This window comes from Dipodomys merriami, unplaced genomic scaffold (assembly GCF_024711535.1).
Source record: "Dipodomys merriami isolate MVZ:Mamm:240054 unplaced genomic scaffold, mDipMer1.0.p SCAF_11, whole genome shotgun sequence".
NCBI classification, from domain to species: domain Eukaryota; kingdom Metazoa; phylum Chordata; class Mammalia; order Rodentia; family Heteromyidae; genus Dipodomys; species Dipodomys merriami.
In genome coordinates, this window is record NW_027202382.1 from 46,645,846 (window position 1) to 46,665,367 (window position 19,522).

Consider the following 19,522-nt stretch of genomic DNA (forward strand, 5'->3'; position numbering starts at 1 on the left):
AAACAGAGACAAACCTCAGCACTCAGAACCAGCGCTGAAACCCTCCCCTCACCCCTTGGCCAGAGGCCAGTGCAGCCCACCGAGCCGACTCTGACAGCAGCAACAGAAGCCGAGAAAGGAGAAACACTGACACAGAGCCACCACCGCCTGGCCCAGCCCACAAGCCTCTCAATCAGAGACAGACTGCAGATTGCAACAGCAACCAGCCACCTACATGGCACAGAAACAAGAGCTGGAGGGTTCCCAACGAGGCGCCGGGTGAGGTCCCCGCAGCATATCTCCCCTCAAGGGAGACCAGAGCTGGCCCAGATCTTGACCTAGGCCCCCGAACCAACACCTGGACTACAGGTCCAACTAAAACAGGGAACTCTTTGAGAGTTCCACCAGCTCGTGGAGCACATCCAGCCGGCCAGGCTAGATCAAGAGAGCCCCTGGGAGGGAGTTTAAACACCCAAGCTGGGAAAAGCACCCGTCGGTCACCACAGCTAACAGCAGAAGAACCCGAACTGTGCACTTCAGGCTGCATAACCCTCGTGGGACACCCAGCAGCACAGGTCCACCTGGCGTGCCCCAGATGGGGGACCAGGAGCCAGGACCAGGCCTGGGGATCAGGTGCCTGAGCAACCAACTTTTCCCAATGGAAGTCGGAAGCTGAGCACAAGCCTCAGCAGAGCGGGGAAAGCAGGGAACTGTGTCCCCTGGGAATCGCGCCCAGGACAGCAAAAGTCCTGTGTGTCCAGGGCAAGAGAACCAGAAGCCCAGACCCTGCCAGAACCTGACCCGTACATCCCAGGCCAGGGATTGGACAACTCAGGTCGCCAGCACCTGATAAGTCAGGAGCTCAGGCTGTTAAGGTGGCTCAATGGTGGAGTGCTTGCCTTGTGTGCATGAGGCCCTGGGTCGTATTCCTCAACAATACATTAGCAGAATGGACAAGTAAAGGAGCTGTGGCTCAAATGGTAGGGTGCTAGCCTTGAGCTGTAGAGCTGTTGGACAGCCCCTAAGCCTAGAGTTCAGGACCATGACAAACCAAAAAAAAAAAAAAAAAAAAACAAACATTAAGCATTCGTAGCAGATGGCAGCAACGGCAGCAACTGGGAGAGTACATCCAGGACATCCGATCTCACCAAGAGCACCTGTAGGAGTAAACAGAAGCAGTCTACCCTGCTCAGTCCTTCTAAAGGTGGGAACTGCCAGTGATTTACAGCAGACAGCAAGAGCCCTAGCCCTAGCCCAGACTAGCAGCTGGAGGTCGGCCTCTCCTCAACAGAACTGAGACCATGTACAGACTCTCTCAGCCAACCCAGGGCTGAGAATGAGCTTCTTCAATTGATCCAGGAACCAACCCAGAACCAAGCAAAGACAGCCACCTATTGACCAAAACAAAATTTCAGATTAACCTCCAACAATCCCTGAATCCCCATGCGAAAATGAAAGAGAAAAATTAAAGGATAGCAAGCTACCCCCAAAAGCCAGCAACCACCCAGGGGAAAGCCCCAGCAGAAGCAAAGCAGGAATGGAAGAACAATGCTGCATCCAAGAGATTCTGGAGGCAATTACTCAAGTATTAAAGAGAGAAATAGGTCAGAAATTTAAAGAACACAGAAACGAAATATCAAAAGAGATGCAGGATTGCAAACAGGAGATGCACGCAAACATAGATGCAGTACACACCTCACTAAGAGGTGAGATTAACACTCTGAGATCCAACATAGAATCCATAATTAGATCAATTTCCTCCCTGGAAACCACAATGGAAGCCACAGGTAACAAAGTGAACGAAATGGAATTTAGAGTGTCAGATATGGAAGACAAAATGCCGCAACTGGGAAAAAAAGTCACAGATCTGGAAAAATCACTTAAAACATGCCAAAGGGAAATCCAAGAGCAAGCAGACAGTGCCAAGAAATTTGACCTTCGTATAATTGGAGTGGATGAAGGTGAGGAATATCAAAGCAAGGGAATGCAACACCTAATTCAGCAAGATTATCAATGAAAATTTCTGCCACCTTAAAAGAGAACACCTTACCTATATAACAGAGGCATATAGAACATCTAACAAGCAGGATGCCAGGAGAACACTTCTAGGCACCTTATAGAAAAAATGATAGATCTGTACAATAAAGAAACCATCTTGCATGCTGGAAAAAGAAAGAAGGAGCTACATTACAATGGAAAAATATTCGAATCACTGCAGATCTCTCCACACAGTCACTGAATGCAAGAAAGGCCTGGGAAAGTATGATCCGGGCCCTGAGAACCAATAACTGCCAGTCCATGCTGATATACTCAGCAAAACTAGCATTCACATTCGATGGAGAAACTAAAATGTTCAATACTAAAGAGAAATAAATGAATTCATAAACAATAAAGCAGCATTACAAAGAATACCAAGAAGGGGAACACAACCTGAAGAAAGAAATCAGGAACAGGGATCTTCATCAGACAGCTATTGCTACACTTCCAAGTTAGTAAGCACAGGGGGAAAGGACAGAAGGAAAACTTAAGAAAACAGGAAATGACAGGAAACACAATGCATCTCTCTATAATAACCATACATATTAACAGGCTGAATTCACCAATCAAAAGCAAAAGAACTGCAGATTGGATCCAAAAACAAGACCCATCCATCTGTTGCCTTCAGAAGACCCACTTTTCAGCCAAACATACAAACACACTCAGAGTGAAGGGTTGGAGAAAGATCCACCAAGCAAATGCCCCCAGTAAGAAAGCAGGAGTAATTATCCTGATATCTGACAAAATAAACTTTTCATTAAAATCAATACAAAAAGACATGGAAGGACAGCACATATTAATACAGGGAACAATCCAAGATTAGGGTGTTATCATTATCAACTTATACTCCCCAAACATTGGAACACCCAAATATGGTAAGCAAATACTCTCAAACTTACAGAATAAAACAGATCCAAATATGATAATACTAGGAGACTTTAACAGCCCACTCTCACCAAAGGACAGGTCTACCAACCAGAAGATTGGAAAAGAAGCTACAGAATTAAGTGAGGCCATATGTCAAGTGGAACTAACTGACGTCTACAGATTTTCCACCCTAAAATGACACAGTACATGTTCTTCTCAGCAGCTCATAGAACTTTCTCCAAAATAGAGCATGTCATAGTTCATACAAGGAACTTAAGCAAATACAAGGGGATTGACATAATGCCTTGTATCCCATCAGACCACAGTGGAATCTAGCTAGTTCTCAATAACAAAGCATACCGTAGAAATTCCTCAAATACACGGAAATTGAACAGCGCACTTCTAAGCAATACTTGGGCAACAGAAGAAACTAAAGAAGAAATTAAAGAAGGAATTAACAAGTTCTTACAATTCAATGAAAATGAAGACACATCACAAAGAAACCTGTTTGACACAACAAAAGTAGTCCCAAGGGGCAAATTTATCGCACTCAGTGGCCACATCAAGAAAATAGAGATAGACCAAGTAAATAATCTCATGTTGCAATTAAAATTGCTAGAAAAACATGAAAAAATGGAACATAACAGTACTAGATGGAGCCAGAGAACCAAATTAAGAGCTGAAGTTAATGAGATAGAGAATAGGAAATTATGAATAAAATTAATAAAATAAAAAAGCTTTTTTTTAAAAAAAATAAACAAAATCGATGGGCCTTTGCCAAGATTAATCAAGAAAAGGAGAGAGGAAACTCAAATCAAAAAGATCAGGGATGCCACGGGATAAATCACAACACATACTCAAAACAGCCAAACAATTATAAAGAACTATTTTCAAATTCTATATTCACTAAAGAAAGAAAGCTAGCAGAAACGGATGCCTTTTGAGAAAAATACAAGTGGCCCAAACTGAGCAAAGAAGAAGAAATAAAAATAAGCTAATGTCTTACAATGAGATACAGGAAACAATCAGAATTCTTCCAACAAGGAAAAGCCCAGGACCAGATGGGTTCACAATGGAATTCTATAAGATCTTTAAAGAAGAATACCCATACTCCTCAAGCTCTTCAACGAAATAAAAAAAGAGGGAGCTATCCCACTCATTCTACGATGCCAATATCACACTCACCCCCAAACCAGGCAAAGACCCAACAAAAAGAACAACAGACCTATCTCCTTGATAAACACAGATGCAAAGAACCTTAACAAAATTCTAGCCAACAGAATCCAGAAACACATAAAGAAAATCATACACTATGACCAAGTAGGCTTCATCTCAGAGATACAAGGATGGTTCAACATACATAAATCAATAAATGTAATCCAACACATCAACAGATCCAAGGTCAAGAACCACATCATATTATCTCCATTTGATAAGATACAACATTTATTCCTGTTAAAAGCTCTGGAGAAAATAGGAATAGAAGGAACATTCCTTCAAACAATAAAAGCCATATACCACAGACCAATAGCCAATATTATACTCAATAGGGGAAATACTACATCCAATTCTCCTAAAATCAGAAACAAGCCAAGGATGCCCACTGTCTCCATTCCTCTTCAATATAGTCCTGGAATCCTTAGCCAGAGCAATAAGGCAAGAAAAAGACATTAAAGGGATCAGCATAGGGAAGGAAGAAGTTAAACTATAGCTTTTCGCAGATGACATGATACTATACCTCCACGATCCCCAAAACTCCACCCCCAAACTCTTAGAACTTATACCTCAGCAAAGTAGCAGGATACAAAATCAACCCACAAAAATCAGTCACCTTCCTGTATACCAACAATGTACAAGCAGAAAGGGACATAAAGGAAATAACCCCACTCATAATATCTTCCCAAAATAAAATGTTTAGGAATTAACCAAAGATGTAAAAGAACTATTTAATGAAAACTATAACAACTTACAGAAAGAAATTACAGAGGATACCAGATGGAAACAGAAAGACCTTCCATGCTCTTGAATAGGCAGAATTAATATAGTAAAATGGCCATACTGCTAAATGCAATTCCTATGAAAATCCTAATGACGTACATTACCAAAATGCAGAAAACAGCCCAAAATTCATATGAAACAACAAAAGACCTAGAATAGCAAAACAATTCTGGGCAAAAAGGACAACATGGGAGGGAGGGGTCTCCTTGCCGGACTTCAAACTCTACTATAGAGCCATAGTGACAAAGATAGCCTGGTACAGGAACAAACACAGACACGAAGACCAGTAGAATAGAATAGAAGATCCAGAAATAAAACCACAGGCCTACAGTCAGCTGATTTTGTGGAAGAAGCACAGCCTCTTCAACTACTGGTGCTGGGAAAACTGGGTGGCCCCATGCAGAAAACTAAAAGTGGACCCCAGCCTGTCACCATGCACTAGCATCAACTCAAAATGGATTAAAGACGTTAGCATCAAACCTGAAACTCTGAAACTACTGCAGGACAAAGTAGGAGAGACACTTGAACTTATAGGCACAGGCAGGAACTTCCTGAACAGAGTTCAAGGGTCGTAACAAATTGGAGAGACTTGACAAATGGGACTATCTTAAAAAGTTTCTTCACAGCAACCAAGCTAGAAAGACAACCAACTACCTGGGAAAAAATATTTACCAGCAATATATCAGACAAGGGGTTAATATCTAGTATAAACAGGGAACTCAAGAAACGAATCCCTCCCAAACCCAACAAATCAGTTACTAAATGGGTAAGGGAAATAAAGAGAGACTACTCAGAAGAAGAGATAAAATGGCAAAGAAACACATGAGGAAATGTTCACCATCCCTGGTTGTAAAGGAAATGCAAATAAAGACAACCCTGCGAATACCACCTTACCCCAGTCAGAATGGCCCACATCCTAAAGTCAGCCAACGACAAATGCTGGAGGGGATGCAGAGAAAGAGGAACCTTATTACACTGTTGGTGGGAATGTATACTTATACAATCACTTTGGAAAGCAGTCTGGAGGGTCCTCAGAAAGCTAACTATTGAGTTCCCCTAGGACCCAGCCATACCACTCCTAGGCATCTATCCTGAACAACAGGAACCAGGATACAAGGACACATGCACTTCCATGTTCACTGTAGCACTGTTCATAATAGCCAGGCTATGGAAACAACCCAGATGCCCCACCACAGATGAATGGACCCAAAAATTGTGGTATCTACACACAATGGGATATTATGTAGCCATTAGACAGGACAAAATAATGGCATTTGCAGGGAAATCATGTTGAGTGAGGTCAGCCAAGAGCAAAGAGACAAACGACACATGGTCTCCCTGATAAGTGGATGTCAAATCCAAAATGTACAGTGATAGGACAAAGATAACAAAACCTGAGAAACAAAGGACCTCCACTCATCTGGTCTAATCACTAGTAAATAGCCCATGCTGCTGATCACATAGATAGTGTATATGGTGCACACCGGAGGGAAACTAGGAGGAGGACACAGAACTAGAGGGAATCAGGGGAAAACATATGACAGTGGGACCCATCAGCTGCACTGGACACTGACCAAAACAAACTAAGCAACTCAATGGCAGCGATGGAAGGGAGGGAAAGAGTGGGAAAGGGAACAGCTGACACTATGCAAAAGGAAAGGAATGTACATATCACCCCATGTGGAAAAATAACTGTCAAAGCTCATAGAACTCATAAACTTTATAGACGATGATAAACAATTTGCCCCATGAAAGTTAGCATGTGTTTGTGACTTTAACTAAGGCTCACTATCCCACAATACTGTGACATTTGTGAAATTATGTAATCACTTAAGCACAATAAAGAATTTTCAAAAATAAAAATTAAAACCCCACAAAAAGCAACAGTCTTGGTGCCAGAGGACTGGGCAGAAGACTGGGAGCTGGTCCAGATGGTGTCAGAGGGTCAAAGTGAGTCAGAGGCAGACAGCCAGGGAGATGGCAGAGCAGGCTGGGTGGGCATGCCCACAGGCCCGGATGCCAGGACAGCAGCAGAAGGGTGGCACTGAGCCACCAAGAGGACACTGGATGCTCCAGGTCCCAGCATGGCCCCAGCAACCCTGGACCTGCCTGCCCTGGCACTGCCCTGCCCTCCCACCTGGCCTGCCCGCAGAGGGAACAGGCAGTGCAGAGACAGCATCAGTGCAGAGGGCAGAGCATGCAGTGCTATGGGCCAGGGGCCGCATCCCTCCCCAGAAGACACTCTGTCTGCTCCAAGGGGGAACATGGCTTCAGAAAGAACCTCACACTGGGGTGCAACTCAATGGAAAAGTACTTGTCTAGCCTCCATCAAGTTGTCCCCCGAGCATTGAAGAAAGGTACCCTTCCCTACTCAGGAATCCAAAAGTGGTCCACCAGGGTCCTGTGATGAATCCATGCTAGTGACAGCAAAAGCACACCTTTGTGAGCTGAGTCAGTGTTGTGGAAAGAGGATTCAGAACAGAATCAAGGCCCAGAGAGAGCTAAGGAGACCTCGCTGACCATCTTCTCTGCTTCTGTGTTGTTGCTCACATGTAGTGGAGAGTGGCCAATGTCTTTAGGAGGATGAGAGACAGAAACATGGGAGTGAGACACAGAAAGATTGAGGTGGGGGAGCAGAGAGACAGATGGACAGAATGACAAAAGCAAGAGAGACAGAGACAGAGACGGAGACAGAGAGTTCCTATGTACCGGATCGTCAAGGCTTCTGCCCATGGTTTCACTACTCTGTGGTCTTTGCCATGAGCTAAAACCCATCAGGTGCTTGGTGGGGATGATCAGCATTGATTGCCGCTGGCCTGTCATCAAGCCTTTGCTAGTTTCCTGCGCCCTTCTCCTGGTGCAGGCCACATGGGTTCCCTTCTTCCCGGAAAGGAAGTGAGAGGCCTAGCCAGGCTAATGATGGTGGGTGAGAAACAAGAATGTGGGCAGGAGGTGAGTGCAGGGTAGACGTAGTTGAAAGGAGACTCGTGGCCAGAGGGACTGGGAGGAGGAACAGCCTGCAGGAAAGGCAAGGTCTGCTGAGTGCTGGGGCCTCACTGGGTGGAGGCCCTGGAATGCATGTGTGCAGAGGGCCTGGGTCCAGGCCTGTCCCATGGGGCTCCTTGGAGCCCTCCTGGTGCTCAGTAGGACAGTGCTCCCCGCAGGTGCTGTGAATTCTGGATAGCCAGCTGTGTCAGGAGGTCCGGATCCTCGAGGCCGCAGTGAGCGCAATGGGAATCCCTTGTGCCCCTACAGGAGGAGCTGGCAGCAGCCAGAGTCCCAAGATCTTTTCTGAGCAAGACAGGATAGGTTTCAGCAGAGTCTGTTCCCGGGCAGGCATTCCAGGCCCTTGATGCCCCTGGAACTAGATCCCAGGGAGAGCAGCGTCCTGCCTGATGCCTGGTCTGGTGTGTAGGAGCTTCTCAGATGCTTGGTGTGTCCGAGTCCCTGCTGCCTTGTGTGTCCCTCCTCCACCAGAACTGATCACCCCTGATGGGGTGCATGTGAATTACGCCATGAAGCCTTTGCCCAACAGCCACTTTCTGCTCCAGAAATGGACTTCCCTGCAGAGCGCCAAGATCAAGCGTGGAGACCACTTCCCCCTTCTTCCCTGGAAGAGAAAGGGAAGCACTGAAGCACAGCATGTGCAGACGTCTCCCCTTGGCTGGGTAGCCAGGGGCTCAGCACATGCAGGCTAGAGTGGCCCAGGACACAGCCTACCCTCCACTGACCTCCCACTCAGGACACCGTCAAATCTGTTCTGCTTGCTACATGCAGAACCTTCTCTGCATCTTTACCCACAATCCACTCTGTTATCAAGATGACAGTGTGCCCAAGTCCATGTGTCCTTTTGCCTTGACCCCAAATCCATGGCACATGCAGAATCTTTGACCTGCCATCCTCTCCTGGTGTCAGAATGGTACTTGGCTTCGAACACATTGGCCTGCCCTCAGAGTCTCCCCCTCCATGATGATAATGTTCTTGGTGGTGCTTCACAGAGCAGTGGGTGTGGTGCTCTCCCGGCCCCTGGCTCGGCCCTCTCTGCCTTGTCTGGCAGCTTTGACTCTGATGCAGGTCACCACCCTGTGCTGTGGGCTCCACAGGACCCTCTCCCCCAGCCGTCCTGCATGCTAACCTTTCTCCTGTGCAGAGCACTTCGGCCCCTGTGCCAGGTGCATGGGAGAGCCTTCCCGATTCCTGAGCCATTGCGGCCTTTGTCAGGGTGCACAGAGCCTCCCCTGAGGTCTGGTGGAGAGTGAGTGTTGCCAGCACAACTCCCCAAATGCGCCTGATTGGGGCAAAGACAATTTTAAGAGAGACCTGTGTGCATGGAATCGATATTGGTGTGATGTTAAAGTTCTGTTGCACTGGAGTGCGGGCACTGTGCTTGGATTCCTTCCAGTCGAGGGTGAATGAGACACTGTCCCACTTGCTGTGACAAAGCGCTTTTCAGGATGCTAGAGGACTCTCTGCAGAAGTAGAGGTGCCACCACCCTGGTGCACCCCCCGGAAGGCAGGGCCTGTGCACCCTGCCCAGAGCAGCTGGCGTGCATTTCACTTTTTATAAGTGGCAACCACACAAACCACAATCACAACCCAAGTGGCAGAGGAGAAATTGTCAAGTCCTAGGCTTTCTTGGGAACCAGCCAGCATCCTGAGGTCCTGGGAGGTCGGGGTGCTCAGAATCCATACCCTGGGGCCTGTGAAAGGAGATCATACTCTCTCACCAGGGGAGTGCTTTGTGCTCAGAGATGCCGCAGCCATAGCCACTGCTGCTGCTACTGCTGCTGCTGCTGCTGATGATGATGACAGAGTGGAGGAATTGCTGCTTGTTGAGTGCTATTAAGAGAGAGTGGCAGCTGGGCACGGGTGGCTCTCGCCACTCAGGTGGCTCAGATCTGAGGATTGCGACTCCAAGCCTGCAGGGAAGACTCATCTCCAAACAATCCCCATGAAACTGCACTTGGTGCTTTGGCTCAAAGTGGTAGAGCATTTGCCTTGAGCAAATGACCTCATGGACAGAGCTCAGTTGCCCAATTCAATCCCCATGATTGACCAGAAAACCTTAATAAAGAAGAGACAGTGGCACATGTCCATGGAACCGCTGTCCTTGGGATGACAAGTGCATGGGCCACTGTGCCCATCTGTGGGGTAAGAAGGGGTCTTGAAAACTCTTGCTTGGATTAGCCTTAAACCCTATCCTTCTATTCTCAGCGTGGCTAGCAGCACAGGCTGGAAGCACTGGTGCTGGGCTGAGATACATGCCAGATGCCTTCCACAGTAGCTGAGCCACTCTGGCTCCCCACTAGCAATGGTTGAAAGTTCCTGTTGCTCCACATCCTGGTCAAGTTTTGGTGTTGTCGCCTTTGGAGTCTGGCCATTGTGACAGAGTGCAGGGCTATCTCACCATCGGTTCACTTGTATCTCCCTGGTAACATCGATGTCAAGCATCTTCTCAAATGCTCATTTGCCACCCGCATGTTTTCTTTGATGAGGGGTCCATTAAGATCTTAGCTCCTTTTTACACAGAATGGTTTGGCTTCTTACAGTTGAGTTTGGGGGGGAGTTGCTGTACTAGGGATTAAACTAAGATAGGGCCTTGCAGTTGGTAGGGTGGTACTGTGCTCTTGAGATATAGCCCCAGCCTTTTTGCTTTTATTTTTCCAAATAGACTCTTCCTGTTGTGTCTGGGTGGGTCAGGACCTCAGTCTGCCTACTTTCACTTCCTGCCTAGCTTGGATGGCAGGTGTTCACTGCTGCACCCAACTTTTGTGTTTGAAGTCAACTCATGGACTTGTTGCCCCAGCTGGCCTCGAACCACAGTCTTCCGGATCCCCACTTCTCTAGCAGCTAGGATTATTGCCGCAGCGGCCCCCGCCCCGCCCGCCCCTCTGGTCCGCACAGGGGCTGAGCGGGCAGCGCACGTGCTCAGCCAGCGCTGCAGACGCAGGGCCCGGCGAGGGCCTGGCGCACAGCCTTCCTCGGCCGGACGGCGAAGCGGGCCTCTGCGGGCAGGATCATCGGGTCCTGTCCGGGGGCGGCCTCAGGGTTAGGGGCGCGGTCAGGAGGCAGAGGGGTTCGGGGGCGGAGCCCCAGAGTCCCCGTGCAGATGCAGAACTTCAGGCTTGTGGCGTCGGGGCGTGGCCTTTGGAGGGGGTGGGGAAAGGGGCGGGGCATCTGGTCACCTCAGCGAGTCAGGGTTCCTGTGGGGAATTGGAGGAGGGGCCTCAGGGTGGGAGGGGCGTGGCCGGGTGGTTTGTGGGCGGAGACTGCGGCAAGGGGAGCAGGAGGGGCCCTGTGCCTCTGCTCTGGGCTGGGGTTCTAGAAGGGTGGGGGCCGAAAAGGGTGGGAGTCTGTTTGGCTCCTCCGCCTAGGAGGGAAAGGGGTCAGGCCGCCGTCCAGGGCCGGGCATCCAGGGTAGAGGCCAGGGGCCCAGAGGCGGCGTCAGGCCTTCGGGGCGGGGCCCGGGGCGGGGCTCCCGGCGAGCAGGGAGAGCGGCCGTTGGTGAGGTCATTGTGCTCCTCATGTCCTGGCCGGGGTGACTCCGTCTAATCCGTGGGCGCAAACCTGGGGCTCAACCCGCCCTGAAAGCCTCGAGGGACAGCGGCGGATGGGGACCGCTCCCATGGTTCCCCAGCAGTGCACACTGGCGGGTGAGTGTTGTGGAGCCAAGGACGGGGACGAGAGGCGGGGCCGGGGAGAGGAGAGGCGGGGCCGGGGAGAGGAGAGGCGGGGCCGGGGAGAGGAGAGGCGGGGCCTGGGAGAGGAGAGGCGGGGCCGGGGAGGGGGAAGGCGGGGCCTGGGAGAGGAGAGGCGGGGCCTGGGAGAGGAGAGGCTGGGCCTAGGAGAAGAGAGGCGGGGCCGGGGAGGGGGAAGGCGGGGCCGGGGAGGGGGAAGGCGGGGCCTGGGAGAGGAGAGGCGGGGCCTGGGAGAGGAGAGGCTGGGCCTAGGAGAAGAGAGGCGGGGCCGGGGAGGGGGAAGGCGGGGCCGGGGAGAAGAGAGGCGGGGCCGGGGAGAGGAGAGGCGGCGCCGGGGAGAGGAGAGGCGGAGCCTGGGAGAGGAGAGGCGGGTCCTGGGAGAGGAGAGGCGGGGCCTGGGAGAGGAGAGGTGGGGCCTGGGAGAGAAAAGGCAGGGCCGGGGGGAAAGGCGGGGCCGTGTTGAAGTGGCTCACACCTGCAATCTAGCTACTCCGGAGGCTGAGATCTGAGGATCACAGTTTGGAGCTCCCCACAGCAGATCAGTCCATGAGAAGCCATCTCCAAAATAATCAGCAAAAATAAGGGCTGGGGGTGTGGCCCAAGTGCTCCAGTGCTCGCTGAGCAAGCCAGGGAGCAGGAATGAGGCCTGGGATCCAACCTTAGTGCAGGCCAAATACACAAATGAGAGGTCAGGTGTTCCCTGCCCGGTTCCTTGGTTTCCCAGAAGCTAGTAGGAGTTATGTGTTTCATGGCTGGAGGAGTAGGAAACAATAAGGTAAAGGTAGACCAGTAGTACAGGGAGATGAAAGGACTGATTTTGGGGCCTGAGCCAATCACAGGTGGCCGTGTGTGTAGTGTTCAGTAAGCCTTTCTGAGAAGGCCTGTTAGGGGTATTTGAACTCTTTCTCTCCCTCTCTCCCTCCCTCCCTTCTTCCCTTCTTCCCTTCCTGCCTTCTTCCCTCCTTCCTTCCTTCTCTTTCTCTTTCTCTTTCTCTCCTTCCCTTCTTTCCTTCTTTCCTTCTTTCCTTCCTTCCTCCCTCCCTTCCTTCCTTTTTTCCTCCCTTCCTTTTCTATCCTTCTTCCTTTCCTTTCTTCCTTTCTTTTTCTTAGGCTGGGACTTGAACTCAGTACCTGAAGCTTTTGCTCCTTCCCTAACACTATCCTAACTGAGCCCCACCTCAAACCCCAATATTCCAATTCTTAACCATGAAAACTCCTGACTTTCGAAGCTCAGTGACCAGCGCTGGCCCAGCATGCGCAGGTTCCTCACAGAAAGTCAAAGGAAAGAGATGCTGGGAGGAGGTGAGGGAAGGCGGGGGAGCAGCTGAGCTTCCCACTCTGTATTTCAGGAAAACTGAAGCACTACTTCCTTCACCCCGGAACCCTTCTCCTGATGACTCTCGCTCTGGTCTTCTTCAGGTAAGAGGCTGGGCTTGGGAGTGGCCCGCCAGACCTGGGTGGGGCCCTGGGCTGCCTTCCACACCACAATCCCAGCAGGATGAGGGTGCTGCCACCCTCAGCTGGCCTAGATGGTGTGTCCGGCCTGTCCTGGCCTGTGCGCTTGGCCCTCACAGTGATGCCCATTTTCCTTCCACTTGGTGGAGGGGCTCTGGGCTGGGTGGTTGGCCTGGGGAAGGGGAGGAAGGCCAGTCTGGGCAGAGGGTGGGGCCAGGCATCGGACTCCTGCAGGCCTGCATCCTGAGCAGCTGTCTCTGCCCACTTCCTTCTCTTAGCTCCGGGTTCTGGACCCCCAGCAGACAGGCACAGGGAGGCCTGGGAGCTGAGTCCAGGTGAGTGAGGCTGAGGGATGGAGGAGGGGCCTGCGTGGTCTGTGCTGGGAGCCTGACCTGTGTGTCCCGTCCGGCAGCCTTTGTCACCTCAGTTGCCCTAAAGCGTCGTCTGCCTGTCCCCCTTTGGCCTAAGCTCCCATCTGACCTCCAGCCCCGACCCTGGGCTCCCCTGGCTTTCTGTGCCCTCCACCTGAGGAGCCTGTTGAGAGCTTGGCTTAGCCTTCCACCCTCCTGCCTCACCCCTGTACCAGGTGGTCCCCAGGTCCTCATCTGCCTTTCTGTGTCTCCACATCCGTGGGCTTCTCTTTGCCTTCTCAGCCCTGCCATGCCAAAGCTGTTCTGTGTGAGGGGAGGGGGCTGGGCTCCCCGCCCATGCCTGATCTGGGCAGTGGAACTTCCCCTGCCTTTGCACTGCCTTCTTCTCCTCCTGCAGTCAACCAGACCACGCGACTCAGCTCATGTACGCTCAGCACATGCAATGTCTGCTTTCTTTGAACCAGCTGCACTCAACTGACTTTTTTTTAAATTACAAAACATTTTTGCCTGGTCAAGGCTCATACCTGTAACCCTAGCTACTCAGAAGCCTGAGATCTGAGGATTGTGGTTCAAAGCCAGCCTGGGCAAGAAAGTCCCTGAGACTGTTATCTCCAATAAACCACCAGAAAAATTGCAAGTGGTGCTGTGGCTTAAGTGCTAGAGCGCTAGCCTTGAGCTGAAGAGCTGAGGGACAGCGCCCAGCGCCACAACTGACAAACACAAAACAAAACAAAACTTTTTTTTAACATTTTAGAAATGGTTATTATAAAGGAATGTAGAGAGGAGTTACAGTTACATAAGTCAGATAATGAGTATATTTTACTTTGGGCAATGTCACCCCTTCCCTCTTTGTCTCCCAGATTTTACCTCCCGTCCCCACCCACAAGTTGTAGAGTTCATTTTCAACGTAGTGTCCAGTGAGTACCACTGCTGAAATCGTTTATCCTTTGTCCCTCCATTTCTGTGTCCCCTTTACCTTCCCAAAGACAGATAAATGAATAAACAAGACAAAAACAAAACAAAAGCAGCAATGAAGAAATAAACCTCTTGTTTCCATTTCCTGGAGTTCATTTTGATAAACATTAGTTTATCTGATCAGATGCACATAGGCATTGTGCCTTTGTGTTCACCTGACTCAAAGAGGAATACTCTCAGGCTGGTGTAACTAGGACTCAAACTTCCTCTGTGTGTGTGTGTGTGTGTGTGTGTGTGTGTGTGTGTGTGTGTGTGTGTGTGTGTGTGTGTGTGTGTATGTATCTGTGTCTGTGTGTCTGTGTGTCTGTATCTGTGTCTGTGTGTATATCTGACTGTGTGTCTGTGTCTGTGTCATTGAGTATGTGTGTGTGGCAGTACTGATGTTTGAACTCGGGGATTTAGTACTGTCCCTTAGCTTTTTCACTCAAGGCTAGCTCACTACCACTTGAACTACAGCTCCACTTCTGGCTTTTGGTGGCTAACTAGAGATAAACATCACACAGCCTTTCCTGCCAAGGCTGTTTTTGAACTGCAATACTCAGATCCCAGCCTCCTGAGTAGCTGTGATTTCAGGCATGAGCCACTGCACCAGCAGGTTTTGCCCTTTTGTGAGTGGTGTGATTTTTGTCACCTGTGTCATCAGGGTTCATCCCTGCTGCAGCCTGCACTGTGCTTCCCTGCCCTTTCCATGCTGACTCCTACTCCCAGAGCCATCACGGGAAGAAAATGATGGCTGCTGCAGGCTCTGCCCTGTGGGCTCCTCATCTGTGGGGTCCGCTGCTCCCAGTGTCCCAGGCCTGGCATGGACAGGGTTTCCTGCCACCTTTGAGGCTGGTCTCTGACACCCTGAGACAGGGAGCTTGCGGTCTGGGTGCCACAGAAAGTGCCACGAGCCAGTCTGAGGCCCAGGAGAGCTGGTGTGGGGATCTGATGGTCCCTGGGACAGAGATTGCTGCTCAGCCCCCGCCCCCCTCCCCCCAGAGTTACAGGAGCCACTAGGCCCCTCCCAGCCTGCAGCCTGGGACCAACAGCCCTGAGTTCCTTGGGTATTCGATTCCTCTCCCACATTGCAAAGACAAATTAGAGACTGGAAGCCTCATGCCTCAGCCCCTCCACCAGCTCTGGCTCTGGGTGATGTGGGGTGTAGCCCACGCAGCCAGTGAAGGACGGCTCCCCACACCCCACACCCTGTGGGACGAGGGTCCCGAGTGACTCCTGTGCACACTTGTGTTTTGGTTTTCAGGATGGTGTATCCCCAGCCGATGGCTCTGACGCCCGCGTGAGTAAATGGACTGACACTGCAAGGGGCGCAGGGGTCTGTGGCAAAGATATGCACAGGTAGTTTCTTTGGGCTGGCTTGTGGCTTGGCTACCATGCCTGAATCCTCCACAGGGCAGGAAAAAGCAACAAACAAACTCTCAAGATTTTCCTGCATTAGTGCTCAATGTTCTGTTTCCTGTTTGTTTTTGTTTGTTTGTTTGTTTGTTTTCTTTTTGTATTGGATGTTGACTTGAGGACCCCAGAGGATCTTTTCTGTTTCTTTGACTTGAGTTCCAGGCAGAGTCACGGGTTCCCTAAGGGGTGCTTGGGTGGGGTGAGGACCACTGCAAGCCTTGCCAGCAGATCTCAGCTCCTTCTGCAGCAGCAGGGCCGGCATTTGGGGCTGGCTGCTGCCTGGTCCCCTCGAGTCTGATTTGCCTCTGGTTGGTCTCGTGGTGACGGCCAGGTCTGCCTGTGGGAGGACGGAGGCAGCCGGGGAGAGGGCAGGTACGGCGGTGGGCACACATTGCACACCGAGTGTGGCTCTCTTTCTCTGTGCAGTAGGAGAGACGTCCTTGTCCTGACGCCGTGGCTGGCTCCCATCATCTGGGAGGGGACCTTCAACATTGACATCTTGAATGAGCAGTTCCGGCTTCAGAACATCACCGTGGGGTTATCTGTGTTTGCTGTCAAAAAGTAAGAGAGGGCTGGAAAGTTGGCTCAGTGGTAAAGTGCTTGCCTCTCATGCATGAAGTCCTGGGTTCAATTCCTCAGCACCACATAAGCAAAACAAAAACAAAACAAAAAAAAAAAAAACAAGAAAAAGTAAGAGATGGCCCAAGGTCGAGGGCAGAGGCCTGGGGACACCCAGATCTGTCCTGTGTTCAGGCCGTGGTGGAGGGTGGGGGAAAATGGAAGGGTGGCTGTGAAAGTTCCTTCACTCCGTGACCTTCCTGGGCCCCGGTGGCTCAGCCGCTGGTCCAGCCCAGTGCCATTTCCCCTGACAGCTGGTGCCGCGTCTCCTCCCTCTATCCCCTCAGCCAGGGGAGGCTGCATCCCCTCTGCTCGAGGAGGCAGCAGGAGAGGAGGGAGGAGCCTGGCTTCCTCTGGGAGCAGCAGGAGCATGGTGCCGGCCAACCGGGGGCCGCTGCTGTACACTGTGATGCCAGGCAGGGCTGAGGCGACAGTCTGTAGACCACCCGACTGCAGGCCTCTGCGGGTGGCAGCCCAACTGTGAACCCCAGGGGTGCTGGTGGGACCCGCTGGATGGGAGCTCGTGAGCAAGCTGCCTCAGGCCCAGCTGCCCTGTGGGAGGCTGTGGAGAAAGGCCTGGGTGCAGGAATGGGCCCTGGGGTGGAGATGGAAGCTTGTGCCCGCCACAGAGCAGCAGCAGCAGTGTGCAGAAGGACCCTAGGACAGCCCGAGGCTGCCACACCTCACCAGCTGGGACTTGAGGCGGTGGTGGCTGGCGGGAGGGTCTCAGAAGGGCACAGATGCAGCATGAGCGCTCTGGTCCCACTGCCGGGGACTAGAGCAGCACCCAGCACAAAAGCCCTGCTGCCACGTATGGGCACGCTGTCTCCCTGGGACCCGGTGCGGGCCCAGCAGACACCAGCAGGTGCTGAGCCCGCGGGAAGGCGGCCAGCCACCCCACCGCTGTCAGCTGGGGCTGAAGCCTTGGTGGCTGCGCTTGGTGCCCTGAGAAGGATTCACTGAGGAGCCCGTGCCATGTGGGTACGAAGGGTGAGCGTGGGCAGCAAGTGGAGAGCCCTGTCCCGGGGCAGGGGCCGAGGCTCTGGGCAGCCTCGAGGGGGGACCGGCCATGAGGCAGGCGGAACCTTCCTGAGCTACAGCTCTTGCTCTTGGCTCTAAGGCCCGGGTGTGAGCAAACGCTGGTGGGTCTGCCCCTTCTTCCTCAAGTGCCCATCTGCCTGGCCTGCCTGCCCTTCGGAGTCCTGCTCCCTGCGCTTCCTGAGGATCCAAGGCCCCTCTTAGGTCTACCAAAGGTTTACTGAGGCCATTGTCTGAAGGCTACTTCATGCTGTGAAGGAAGGGCTGGGTGTAGAGACTCTTCCTTCCCCAAGAGGGGGCTGCGGGACAGGTCCACAGGAGGGGAGACAGTATGCAGACCTAGGGACCCTGGAAAGCTGTCCTGGAGTCCCAGGGTCCCTGGCCAGGTGTCCTGGAGCCCCACCGTCCCCAGCCAGGTGTCCTAGAGCCCCAGGTGTCCAGGAGCATGGCAAAGACACATTTAGGATCTGGGTGCGTCACTCAGTCTCGCATGGGCCGCAGAACGGTGGGGCCATAGGAAGCCTCTGGCTCTGGCTCAGGTCTGCTGTGGACTGTGGGATGCTGGTGGTCCCCATCTCTGACAGAGCAGGGTGATTGGCAGGAGCGGGTGGGGTTCCGCTGGACCCAGGTGGGTTCTGACTCAGGCTCAGCCACACCTCCCCCACCCCTCATCCTCCCTTGCAGGTACATCACCTTCCTGAGGCTGTTCCTGGAGTCTGCGGAGCAGCACTTCATGGTGGGCTACCGCGTCACCTACTACGTGTTCACCGACCGGCCTGCAGACGTGCCCCAGGTGGGGCTCGGGCCCAGGCGGCGGCTGGCGGTGCTGCCCGTGCGCAGCTACCCGCGCTGGCAGGACGTGTCCATGCGCCGCATGCAGATGATCAGTCAGTTCTTGGAGCAGCCCTCCCGGCAGGAGATGGATTATCTGGTGTGCGCCGACGTGGACATGAAGTTCCAGGACCACGTGGGCGTGGAGATCCTGACCCCGCTCTTCGGCACCCTGCACCCCGGCTTCTACACGAGCAAGCGCGATGCCTTCACCTACGAACGCCGGCCCCAGTCCCAGGCCTACATCCCCCACGACCAGGGGGACTTCTACTACATGGGGGCCTTCTTTGGGGGGTCAGTGGCGGAAGTGCACCGGCTCACCAAGGCCTGTCATGAGGCCATGGCGGTCGACCGGGCCAACAACATCGAGGCTGTGTGGCATGACGAGAGCCACCTGAACAAGTACCTGCTGCTCCGCAAGCCCACCAAGGTGCTGTCCCCGGAGTACCTGTGGGACCTGCACATGCTGCCCTGGCCCTCCGTCCTGAAGAAGCTGCGGTTTGTCGCTGTACACAAGAATCACCAGGAAATCCGGAACCGCTAGCGGGACTGGAGGGCGGTGGTCAGCGACGCCAAGGGCATGCAGCCCGTGCTGCACTGGAAGGCTTTTAGAGAAAAGGCTTAGTGCCAACCTTCCTTTGACACTAGAAGTTGCTGAAGCTCCCCTCCCCCATCTCCCCACCTCTGTCTCCCCTGTCCTCCCAAGGCCAGCAGGCAGGCCAGGCACCAACTCGCTACAGAGACAGGCCTGGTACCTGGGTGCAAGTCGGGGCCTCTAGGATGGATGACCTTGCCATCGGCCCCCACTGTGTGTCCTCGGCTCTCGAGGCAGGTGGTAGCAGCCCCTCCACAGAAGATGGACTAAGTCAGGGGCTGAAGAGCCTGGGTCTGGGCCATCTACAGCCTCAGGCTGTTTTCCTGCTCCTCTCTGAGTTCTGGTAGCAGAGGAGACGCTGGAGGACGTCCTTCCTTCCATGCTGTGCGGGGAGGCTTCGCGGTGAGGCTTTGGGTCAATGATGGCCTGGAGAGGCCATGGCCTCTGCCCAGCCATAGCCGGCTGCCCCCGTCCCTGGGCCTGAACTCAGAGCCTGGATGCTGTCCCTGAGCTTTTGTGCCCAAGGCTAGCACTCTACTTTTTGAGCCACTGCTCTACTTACAGCTTTTTGGTGGTTAATTGGAGGCAAAGAGTCTCATGGACTTTCCTTCCTACGCAAGATTTGAACTGCAGTCCTCAGATCTCAGCCTTCTGAGTAGCAAGGA

General features: G+C 52.4%; 1 protein-coding gene across 1 annotated transcript; it reads left to right on the forward strand.

The window, feature by feature from the left end:
* Nucleotides 1–11,467: 11,467 nt before the first annotated feature.
* LOC138822253 (histo-blood group ABO system transferase 2-like) lies at nucleotides 11,468–18,925 on the forward strand. The gene is made up of 6 exons (XM_070014942.1): nucleotides 11,468–11,534; nucleotides 12,929–12,998; nucleotides 13,313–13,369; nucleotides 15,624–15,659; nucleotides 16,202–16,336; nucleotides 18,116–18,925. Exons 1-6 carry the CDS (start codon nucleotides 11,492–11,494, stop codon nucleotides 18,804–18,806), a joined length of 1,032 nt encoding a protein of 343 aa, XP_069871043.1. The 5' UTR covers nucleotides 11,468–11,491; the 3' UTR covers nucleotides 18,807–18,925.
* Nucleotides 18,926–19,522: the final 597 nt, after the last annotated feature.

Coding starts and splice junctions, on each gene's coding strand:
- LOC138822253 (XM_070014942.1), top strand. CDS start 11,492: ATGGGGACCGCTCCCATGGTTCCCCAGCAGTGCACACTGGCGG. Junction 11,535..12,928: donor CCAGCAGTGCACACTGGCGG/GTGAGTGTTGTG, acceptor TCTGTATTTCAG/GAAAACTGAAGCACTACTTC. Junction 12,999..13,312: donor CTCGCTCTGGTCTTCTTCAG/GTAAGAGGCTGG, acceptor TCCTTCTCTTAG/CTCCGGGTTCTGGACCCCCA.